The sequence below is a fragment of the Balaenoptera acutorostrata genome, chromosome 16, assembly GCF_949987535.1.
Source record: "Balaenoptera acutorostrata chromosome 16, mBalAcu1.1, whole genome shotgun sequence".
NCBI lineage: Eukaryota > Metazoa > Chordata > Mammalia > Artiodactyla > Balaenopteridae > Balaenoptera > Balaenoptera acutorostrata.
Window position 1 is genome coordinate 46,158,790 of NC_080079.1, and position 12,435 is coordinate 46,171,224.

General features: G+C 36.1%; 1 protein-coding gene across 5 annotated transcripts in view; it reads right to left on the reverse strand.

The window, feature by feature from the left end:
* Window positions 1-12,435, reverse strand: part of IPMK (inositol polyphosphate multikinase) — a 43,330-nt gene that overhangs the window by 12,978 nt on the left and 17,917 nt on the right. For 4 of the 5 annotated variants that reach the window (XM_057530961.1, XM_057530960.1, XM_007176325.2 and 1 more), the window contains one exon: window positions 5,960-6,132. In XM_057530961.1, coding sequence (XP_057386944.1) covers window positions 5,960-6,132 — 173 coding nt within the window. The remainder of the gene's footprint in view (window positions 1-5,959; window positions 6,133-12,435) is intronic. The other variant, XM_057530959.1, reaches the window with a different exon arrangement.

Genomic DNA, 12,435 nt, shown 5'->3' on the forward strand with positions numbered 1-12,435 from the left:
GAATGAATGGATAAAGATGTGGTGTGTACACACATACCTCATTTTACTGCACTTCACAGATACTGTGTTTTTCACAAATTGAAGGTTTATGGCAAGCCTCCATTAAACAAGTCTATCAGCACCATTTTTCCAACAGCATTTGCTCAGTTCATGTCTCTGTGTCACATTTGGTAATTCTCGCAATATTTCAAACTTTTTCATTATTATTATATTGTTATGTTATGTGATCAGTGAATTTTGATGTTACTATTATAATTGTTTTGGCACTTTTTTAGCAATAAAGTATTTTTAAATTAAGGTATGCCCATTGTTTGTTTAGACATAATGCTATTGCATACTTAACAGATTACAGTATAGTGTAAACATAACTTTTATATGCATTGGGAAACCAAAAAATTCTTGTGACTTGTTTTATTGTGATATCTGCTTTATTGCAGTGGTCTGGAGCTGAACCCACAATACCTCCAAGTACACCTGTAAATAAACAATGGAATATTATTCAGTCATGAAAAAGAAGGCAATCTTGCCATTTGCAACAACATAGATGGACCTTAAGGGCATTATGCTAAGTGAAATAAGCCAGATAGAGAAAGACAAATACTGCACAGCATCACTTATACATGGAATCCAAAAAAACAAACCAAACTTATAGAAAGAGAGAGTAGAAAGTGGTTACCAAGGGCTGGGAGGAGGTGGGGGAAATAGGAAGAGGTTGGTATTCATCATTCAGTTATAAGATGAATAAATTCTGAGGATCTAATGTAAAACATGGTGACTAAATTGATAACACTGTATTGCATAACTGAAATTTGCTAAGAGGGTAGAACTTAGAACTTAAATGTTCTCACATACACAAATAAAAGATAAATATGTGGGCTTCCCTGGTGGCGCAGTGGTTGAGAATCTGCCTGCTAATGCAGGGGACGCGGGTTCGAGCCCTGGTCTGGGAGGATCCCACATGCCGCGGAGCGGCTGGGCCCGTGAGCCACAATTGCTGAGCCTGCGCGTCTGGAGCCTGTGCTCCGCAACAAGAGAGGCCGTGACGGTGAGAGGCCCGCGCACCGTGATGAAGAGTGGCCCCCGCTTGCCACAACTAGAGAAAGCCCTAGCACAGAAACGAAGACCCAACATAGCAATCAATCAATCAATTAATCAATAAAAAAATTAAAAAAAAAAAAAAAAAAAAAGATAAATATGTGAGGTGATGGATATGTTAATTAACTAGATGAGTGAATCCTTTCACAATGTGTATGCATATCAAATCACCACAATGTATACTTTAAATATCTTTACGTCAATTATACCTCAATAAAGCTGGGGGAAAAAAAAAAAAAAGACAGTGTGGTTCTGGCATAAAGATAGACAATATGGATCAACAGAAGAGAACTCAGAGTCCAGAAATAAACTCTTACATTTATGGTCAGTTTATTTTCAGCAAGGGTGTCAAGAGCATCCAGTGGGGGAAAGAATGGTCTTTTCAATAAATGGTGCTAGGACAACTGAATATCCATACGCAAAAGAAGAAGTTTGACCTCTTCCTCAAAGCACACCCAAAAAACTAACTTAAAATGTACACATATCTCAATGTAAGAGTTAAAACTATAGAAGAAAAATAGGAGTAAATCTTCATGACTTTAGTTTAGGCAATGGTTTCTTAACTATGACACCAAGAGCACAAGTAACAAAAGACAAAAAAAAAATTAGACTTCAAAATTTAAAACTTTTGTACTCCAAAGCCATTATAAAGAAAGTGGAAAAACAATCCACAGAAAAAACAACCCAAATTAAAAATGGGCAAAGGGGGCTTCCCTGGTGGCGCAGTGGTTGAGAATCTGCCTGCCAATGCAGGGGACACAGGTTCAAGCCTTGGTCTGGGAAGATCCCACATGCCGCGGAGCAAATAGGCCCGTGAGCCACAATTACTGAGCCTGCGCGTCTGGAGCCTGTGCTCCACAACAAGAGAGGCCGTGATAGCGAGAGGCCCGCGCACCGCGATGAAGAGTGGCCCCCACTTGCCGCAATTAGAGAAAGCCCTCGCACAGAAACGAAGACCCAACACAGCCATAAATAAATAAACAAATAAAATTAAAAATTAAAAAAAAAAAAAAAAGGGCAAAGGATTGGAATAGACATTTCTCCAAAGAAGATATACACATGGTCAAGAGTGCATGAAAAGAGGCTCAATACCATGAGCCATTAGGGAAATGCAAATAAAAACCACAATGAGATACCACTTCACATCCACTAGGATGGCTTATAGTTAAAAAAAGAAAAAGAGAGAGAGACAATAACAAGGTCTGGGTTTTGGGTGAGGATGTGGAGAAACTGGAACTCCTATGTATCACTGGTAGAAATGTAAAATGGTGCAGGAACTTTGGAAAAACACTTTGGCAGTTTCTGAAAAGGTTAAACTTAATCATAGCACACAACAATTTCAAATTCAGGAACTACCCCCCCCCCAAAAAAAACGTAACGACTTGTACATGAATGTTCACGATAGCATTATTAATAATAGCCCAAAAGTGGAAACAACACAAAGTTGACCAGCAAACAAATGGATAAACAAAATGTGGTATATCCGTACAACAATAAAAAGGAATAAAACACTGATTTATGCTAACATAGACAAACTCTGCAAACATTATTGAAAGAAGCTAGTCACAAAAGACCACCTATTGTATTACATGATTCCGTTTATATGAAACGTCCAGAAGAGGCAAAGCTATAGAGTCAGAAAGTAGATTAGAATTGTCTATGGCTAGGGGGTTGGAAGTTGGAAGGAAATGAGGAGTGACTGCTAATAGGTACAGCATTTCTTTTGGGGTGATGAAAACGTTCTACAATTGAATATGATGATGGCTGCCCAACTCTATGAATATACTAAAACCAATCAACTGTATACCTTAAATGAGTGAATTGAATGGTATATAAATTATATCTCAATAAGAATGTTATTTAAAAATATAAACAGATGAACCTCATTTGTCTGGGGAAATAACACAACACAGGAGAGCAAAATCATATCTTAAAGGCAATGGAAACCCACTGAAGAGTTTTTAAGCTGGGGAATGTCACAATTAGATATACATTTTGCAATGTTTGGAGAACAGACTGGAAGAGAGCAAAACTGAAATTGAGAGTTCAGTAAATTGAGAGTTCAGTAAATTTCAGCAAAACTGAAATTGAGAGTTCACTAGTCTAGAGAGGAATAATTTTGACAATGGGACTCAGGTGCTTGGGAATTAAGATCAACAGGATTGATGGATGGATCTGAGAGGTGATGGTACTATGAGGTTTCTCCCTCGTAAAACTGGATGTATGGTGATGCCATTTACTGAGACAGAGAATAACAGGTTTGCTGCTACTATTGTGGTTGATATTTTGCAAGACAGATCTATGTCAGTTTTTTACATATTAGTCCTAGATGTCTTTAAGTTATCTGAGTAAAATGTCTAATAGGCTGTTAGCTACATAGATTAGGAGATCAAAGAAAAACCAGAAGCTGAAAATATATGTTTGGGAGTTATCAGTGTAAGTGAAACTGAACCAATGAGAACAAAGGATGCCACTTAGGAAGAAATAAAAAAGAGAGGGAGGCAGTAAAATGGAACTAAGAGGAATACCTCAATATTTAAAGAACAAACAGAAAGAAATGAGCTGGCAAAGAAGACTGCCAAGTGGTCTTAGGAAAAAAACAAGAGAGAGTGTAGTGTTATGGACACAAAAAGGAATGTTTCAAGGAGGACCTAGTCAGTGTTGAAGGCTGCTTTTCAAAGTGAAGTAAGATGAGTAATGAAAAATGCCATTTGGATTTAGTGACATGGAGACGTCATTAGGGATCTTCATGAGACACCAATCTAGTGGCATGATGTAGCCAAAGCCAGACTGGAATGGGCTGAAGAATACTGAGTGGGAAGTAAGGCAACAGAAACAAATATAACTAGTTTGGGTGCAAAGTGGAAACAATTTAAACCCATTGCTGGAGAGCAGAACAGGATAAAGATGGGTTTTGATTTTTTTTTTGAGCGTGATTTGAACATATTTAAAACAAAAGGAAAAAAGAGTAAAGAGAGACAGAAGTTGAAGATACAAAAAGGACAAGAGAGAATCAACAGTATTAGGCTCCTGAAGAGGTGGGAGACAATGAGATCCAGAGGACACAGGGAAGGGCTGTCCTTAGGAAAATGGAAAATTCTTCAACGTGACAGGAAGGAATAAGGAGGAAATGAAAGCACTTGCAGGTTAGGTATGTACATCTGTTAGCAGGAAATTAAAGGAAATCCTGTGTGATGGCTTATTTTTTCTGAAGCAGAAGGCAAAGTTATCTGCTAAAAGAGAAGGAAAGCAGGAGGGTGAGAGATTTGAAAACAGTGAAGGTTTAAATAACTGCCCAGTCAGATTCCTTTGAGATGTTTATTCCTTGTTTGTTTTACCATTATTCCACTACCCTTTTCCCCTTTACTATATACCCACATTCAGAGTTTTCTAAAATGAAATAACTGTGTCAATAATTTCTTTGGTTTTATTTACAGACTACCAAATTCAACTGTGCTGTTTTAATTATCACAGTAACAATTCATTTATAATGCTTCCTATTAACTCTCCTGTTTAAAACTCAAAAGGAAGACTGTATATCATCTTACATGATGAATTTCAAAATGACCCATTATGTTTTTATAGAAGCAATAATTTATCATATATACAAATTTTACCTCCAGACATCTAGACATACCATTTATTTAGAGGATTTTATTCCACATTCTTAACTGTGGCATATTGTTTGCGAAGATGGCCTCAACATCCTTGTGCACACTGCCATTTGTATTTTGACTCCCCTATTCCCACCATCAAAAGTGGGGTCTTCTTCTCCCTATCAATATGCACGCCCTGTGATGTACTTTGACCTATAAAACTCCACAGAAATGACAGAAAGTGACTTCCAAACCTAGATTTTAACAGCTCTTGTAGCTCTCACTCTTGCCTTCCTGGAGTGTAGCACATGAAGAAGCTCCACTTCGCCTTCTGGAAGATGAGGAACCTCATGGGAAAAGGCTCAGTCAACAGTTAGTATCGGGCTTCCCTGGTGGCGCAGTGGTTGGGAGTCTGCCTGCCAATGCAGGGGACACGGGTTCGAGCCCTGGTCTGGGAAGGTCCCATATGCCGCGGAGCGACTAGGCCCGTGAGCCACAATTGCTGAGCCTGCGCGTCTGGAGCCTGTGCTCCGCAACAAGAGAGGCCGTGACAGTGAGAGGCCCGCGCACCACGATGAAGAGTGGCCCCCGCTTGCCGCAACTAGAGAAAGCCCTCGCACAGAAACGAAGACCCAACACAGCCATAAATAAATAAATAAATAAATAAATAATTTAAAAAAAAAAAACAGTATCAATTTGTAGACATAAGAGTGAGGTCATTTAGACCACCAAGCCCCAGCTGAGCCATCAGATGAGTGCAGCCACAAGAGGGAACCTGGATGAGATCAGAAGAACTGACCACCTGAGCCCAACTCAAATTGCCAATCCAGAGAAACATGAGCAAAGAAAACAACAGCTTTAAATCACAGTCTGAAACAATATCCTAATTTTTAATTTCACTCTTCTGTTTTAAATATACAGAAAAATTACTGAATATATAAATTTAGCACTTTTCTCGTGGGAAAATCATAAATAACATCACATTCACTTATCATGTTATTTATTTTGCACCTAAACTTAAGACTTCTTTAATACAAAATTATCAGAGTCAGAGCCTTGAGGTTTAGCTATTCATTTACTTATTAATCATGTACTGTATATCAGAATAATTCCTGACACTGCCCACATACCAGTGAACAGAAGAGGTAAAAATCTCTGCCCACACTGGGGAGTTATGGATAACCTAATTCCAAAATATATGTGACATAATTTTCAAGGAAAGAATATGTAACAAGAAACGTGTGTATTACACTGAAAATCACTCTTACCCTCATGCCAAGCACCAAGAACCCAATCTCTTCCATTAATGGGTACTTGCTGACCTGTTGCTGAATCTTCTCAGATGAAGCAAAAGGATCATAGCTTTTCCGCCCTATCTTTACATCCATTATACAGGGCTTATTAAATTTATGGGTCACATCTTCCAGTTTTAGGTATAAATCTGTTATTAAAGAAAAACCCTAATTAGTAATAGGAAAACATATTACTACTCAAGGAAAAACAAAAATGAGGAAATCTTAAAACTGAGAAAAAAGTTAAAACAAGTCCAGAGTCAACAATTATTATTACTCCACCTGAAGAGAGAGAGAAAAAAAAAAAAAAAAAGACTGACCAACAAATTTACAACAGGTATAAATGTCACAGGGAAACTCCTGCAGGAGATGGAATAAATAATATTCAACCATAAACAAAAGATATGAATTAGATATAAGGCTTCCAAGGACATTAAAAAGGCAATGAGATTATTTTAAAAGTTGTCCCAGAATACATTCTCCTTTTGAATATAGTTTATATCATATATGCCTCAGCAGATATCAGTATTTTAATAATTTTTAAGTCTTCATTTAAAATTAGTAATAGGAATAAATCCTTCCCACAGAGGACACAACAGGTATAGGTTAAGAAAAGTAAATCAATCCAAATGATGGTCACTGCCAAATATACATTCTAGTGTTACTAGTCCCAAAGGAAAAACAAATATCTTGCTTTTTAGAACACAAGAAATCCTCAAAAGTTCATTTGTAAATAACTTTGGCATCCTGTATACATCTTTCCTCAGAAAACTATTATAAATGGAGATTCAAGTAAAAAAATAAACATCCCAGTTATCACACACAGTAGCTGACCTTATAGTTTTAGCTTGAATAAGAGTCCAGGTGCACTGAGGGAAAGAAGTAAGGAAAGAAATTCTTCCCCCACTTCCTGGGTGAATGAATCTTCCCAAATAAAGTTCTGAATGAGATCGTAATTTTCAGTTACGAATGTAATAGGAAGCACTTCTCGTAAAAACTTTTCCTCAAAGACAGAAGTGATTATATTTTCTTTTTATCAAAGTAACAAGGTTTTACTTCTTTAAAGTAAATAAAATTTAAGTAAATAAATTTATTTTTTAAAATTTTATCTCTTAGTGAAAGGAAAATGGCGAGAGGGAGGATTATAACCTTGTAGAACTAGGTGAAGTCAAGTGACAAAAAAGGAACTGCAGCCTAAGAGACCAGCACTGGCAGAAACAAGAAGGAGCATGCCACATTTTAAGAAAGTTTCTAACAAATGGACATCTTTAACAGGATAAGAGAAAGTAAAAGGTCTGGACACACACATGAACCTGCCGACAGTGAAAGGTAATGAGACAAGTAGGAATATCCTGATCAAGAAACTGGAACCAACCCATTTCTGTGCTTTAAAAGATAACCACAGGGGCGGACGAGAAGATAAAGGAGGTAGCATAGGACAGGCCCCTTCAGATTCTCTCTTCCCAATTTCAGCTACCTTGAGCAAAACAGAAGGAAACCAATCCATCCTCTCCCTAAAGTTGTATAAAAATTTCAGTAACTAGGCTTATATTTCAAGTATCAGAAAAGACTAATTAGATCCTAATACAGTAAATCATTAGCATTCACAAATTTATCATCATTAATTTCCATAACTCAAGAAACCCTAAAAGCCTTACTGAGGTGAGGCTATGTATGGGAGTATAAAGATAGTGTGTAAACCTAGCTATCACAGCATCTATAGTTCAGTGTAGGGTTATTATTTTCTACTTGCCAATTTGGTAGTGATTAAAAACAAAAAATAACCTGTTTGTTGTAATAAGATAGAAACGTCAGAAGCTAGAGTAGAGACTTTGCAAACTGCATATAAAATCCCCATTTTTTCCTTCTCTTGCGAAGGAGAAAAATACAAATGCAAACTTTCTTTATAGTGGGAATACAATAAATGTTTGCTGAAAGAATCAATGTTTGCCCTTCTCATTCTTACTGCCCAGGGGAACTTTGGGTTTGGCCTTCCTCATCCTGTAATAAGTTGAGCCATTCCTTCAGTAAACAGGCTTAAGTATCATCGATATTATTTGACATTTATTTTGACTAGGCAAATGTTTGTCACTATCTTACTTTCGGGTTCTTGATATGTTTTATATGATTGGAATTACCAAATAACTGCTAAATTATTGATTATTAGTGTTAAGTTAATAATCCTTAAATTAAGGCCTACTGAGAGTTGGTTTAGTGTATTCTTTCAGTTCTCTGGCCTTGATTTTTTTTAAGTGAAAAGATTTTGAAATTCTCATTTCTCTTTCTCTCTTAAGTTATTAAAAAAAAAACAAAAAAACCTGCTTTAGAGATGTAGAGTTTTAAAAACAGAATATGATGTTATATATCTAGCAGCTTGCCACAACTGCTTTTGAATAAAATAGGTAAATAGGAAAATGAGGCATGATCTGAGCAATGAGCTCTAAGCTGATTTTTTTTTTTTACAGGTTATTATCACTAGAAATTAATTTGAATACTAATTCCCTCTGAAAAAATGCTATTAGCAAATTATTTCAGTAGAAGACAGTTCAACTCAAAGTAGGTCAATCTCAAGACTTAATAACTTAAATGACCAAAGGCATTTTACAACAGGGGAGCCTCATTTATAAGGCAATGCTACAGACTGGATAACAAAGGACACTTTTTCAGCTAAGCCCCTCTGGGTATAGTGGAACAATATTTTTCAATCTTTAGGTATGCAGAAAATATGTTCTAAAACTCCACTGCCAAAATCTGATGAACTAAGAATAAGATAATGTTCTATCTGGAATAGTTTAGGTTCATTGTAACCAAGGTCAAAGAAATAAATTAAACTATATTAATATGATGTTTGGAAAATAATTATGACTATTTGATATGATGTAACTTGTAAGTAAAGACAGATTTTTGAATATTAAAAACTGAAGAGAGCTGATTTTTTCATATATACACATATATATGCATGTGTGTATAAATCATAAAGATAGCAAAATAACTACATTTACTTTTTTAAATTCTTAAAAGCTCTATTTAGGACAACAGATTCTGATGAAGCCAGTCTGTCAGAGGTCTAAGGACTGGCATATGTGAACCTCGGAGCTAAAAGATATTCTATTAAGCTTAGTCTTGGTATTTGTATAATAAATAATAGGACATCTATTTTTCATAAATACATGGATCTCATTACAAGAGGTCACACTGACTAGAAGTATAGTTTAGTTTAACGGGCTGTGGCCATAAGGGATATATCTGTTATTTACATATTAATTTATGGAAAATATATATAGAATTTCCATAGTTCCTTAATTTTTTGAGGTAAAAATCATGAAAATAACTACCAGGTATTCTAAAATACACCACTTCATGCTGTTATAAGCAGACTATTAAGTAAGACTTCTCAGTGGCTATACCAATGGCATAGTTAACATGCTCAAAATATTTATATATTTCATGCTGTTGATGATATAGTATGTATAAGATTACACAAGGTTACTATAAATGAAAAAGTTTTTCTATTTTAAATATATTTTCTATTTAAATATATACAATTAAATATAATTATCTTAAATATTAATATAAATTAAATACCTACATTGTTTTCTAATACATTAAGCATAAAAAAAATTCTACTGACGGAATATAGTCCTGACACTCTAAGAAAAAAAAAGGCAGAAAATTCCACAGTATCAAAGGAGAAAAAAATAAAAACATTTGAAATACTGTGGAAAAGTTGAAAGACCTACAAAAAACTAAACAGTCAAGATGAGATAACTAGTTCTTTTAAAGGAAAGACAAGGGTGAAGACATTTAGAGAGTTGAAGGAAGACTTATTCAGATCCCCTTAATGAATATTATTGATTGTATAAATCATTAGAATATGGGTTCCAAGTTTCATCACATTCTTCCCCACCATATCTAGGTACTGGCTACCATCTTCATTTCTGAACCTCCCAAAAAGGAGAAAAGGCCTGGTGGTGAATCCCTGCCCATCTATGAAGCCAAATTTCTGTTTTTCACATCAATCTTCAGCTATTTCTAAGAGTAACAGAAGCTGAAAGTAAAAGGAATTATAAATAGAAGAGACCTTGAGCCTCCAAATGTGGGATAAAGGGAACAGCTAATTTCAGTCCATGCTTCCTGAAACTTGACTAGTAGCTAGATCCAGAAACCTACCAATCAATGAGACTGGAGATTACATTTGAGAACTCTCAATTTGCTCAAACCTACTTGAAGATACACTTTTCCATTCCTCCAAATAACTAACAATAAAAGGCTTTTGATAGTACTTGTACTAGGTATCTATGTACTTACACACAAGTAAAATGAGATTTAATATGTATAAATAGCTCCAAATCTTCAAATGTAATTACTAACAAATGTTTTACCTTAAAAAACAAAAAGAAAACAAAACCCACTGGTCATGTTCTAAGGTTTGCTAATGGTGATGACTGTATAACTCTATAACAAAAAACTACTGAATTGTACACTTTAAATGGGTGAGTTTTATGGTACATAAATTATATCTCAATAAAACTGCCGTACAAAATTTAAAAGAAAAAACACCCTATTGGTCAGCACATCCTTATGCTTCTCTTAAGTGACAATAATTTGCTGAGCAAACTGGCAGTACTTTCCACATTTTACAACTTTGGATTATAAGAATTATACAAAGCTGTATAAAACTCTACCTTGAGCACATAAGAAAAGATGCTCAAATAAAGAGGGAAAAAAAAGTCAAGAAATAAATTATGTCATTAATTTAATACTATGTAAAGTTCAGTAATACAAACCAGTTTTCTACTAAAATTTAAGAAAATATTTGTTTTCATGATCCCGTGGGCTAAAGATGTCAAAAAGTTTCCTATCTTATATTTATTTCATTTACAATCAAAATGATAAAAACAGAAAGATGATTCCATGAACTCTCTAGCAAAATCAAAGCTGAACAATCTGTATGGTGCAACAGTTTTATCTAACTCCTTCCAGAGCTAAAAAACTGGAAAGGGGACTTCCCTGGTGGTGTAGTGGTTAAGAATCTGCCTGCCAATGCAGGGGACACGGGTTCGAGCCCTCGGCTGGGAAGATTCCACATGCCGTGGAGCAAATAAGCCTGTACACCACAACTACTGAGCCTGCACTCTAGAGCCCTAAAGCCACAACTACTGAAGCCTGCACGCCTAGAGCCCGTGCTCTGCAACAAGAGAAGCCACTGCAATGAGAAGCCCGCGTGCCACAACAAAGAGTAGCCCCCGCTCGCCGCAACTAGAGAAAGACCACGCACAGCAACAAAGACCCCATGCAGCTAAAAGTAACTAAATTTAAAAAAAAAAAAAAAAATTGTAAAGGACGGGAGTTCCCTGGTGGTCCAGTGGTTAGAACTCGGCGCTTTCACTGCTATGGCCCGGGTTCAATCTCTGGTCGGGGAACTCCCCCAAGCCACGAGGCACAGCCAAAAAAAACTGTTTGTTTGTTTGTTTGTTTTTATTTTTAAAAATAAATTAAAATATATTTTTTTAATTGGAAAGGAATGGGAAATTCCCTGAGACAATTGTTGGTATTACAGGACCACTCTAAATATGTATACTTCTATTGACATTTTCTCCTCTCTTTTCTCATTTTCCTCACCTCATCTTTTCATCTCAGTAGCACCAATTTCTCCATTTATATTAAAATAAGAGTATTAGAGTTTACAAAGCATTCTCACATAACGTGATCTTCACAACTCTATGTGATATTATTTTCCATTTATAGAAGAAAAGTGGAGCTCAAAAGGTTAATGAGTTAGCAAAGTTCACAAAATTTGGAAATAACTAATGTAGAAGCCAAGTCTTCTGACTTCAAAGTTACTGCTCTACAATACATTAGCAGAGATGTCCCTCAAGATTATTTGGTATTGAAGACCAAAAAGGCTGTTGATTGCTAGTAAGTCTTTGATTTTTAAATCACGTGCCAGTAATCCTAAATTATAAAATGTTACTTTCAATTAAAATATTTCTTCTCTTACCCAAATTCTTTCAGTATACTCTACTTTTCCAAATAATGATGCTGTTTGGTCAGTTATTCTACCCCTTCTTTTTTTTTTTTTTTTTTGGTTTGGCTGCACTGCACAGCATGTGGTTCCCCAACCAGAGACTGAACCCGTGCCTCCTGCAGTGGAAGCGGGGAAACCTAACCACTGGACCGCCAGGGAATTCCCTCTACCCCTTCTAAATAATTTTTTAAACTGAGCATTTAACTATCCCGAGGCTAGATTAGATAAGGGAAAGGAAGGGAAGGGGAAAGAAAGAGGCAGGGAGGGAGAAAAGGAAACGAAAGGGAAAGAAGGGGAGATGGGCGGGGAGAGGAGAAGAGGGGAGGAGAGCAAAGCAAAGCTCACCCACCCGCCATACAACTGAAATACAGAAGAATCCTAAATACCCTGGGGAACCAGTGATTTACTATTATCAGAGGATACT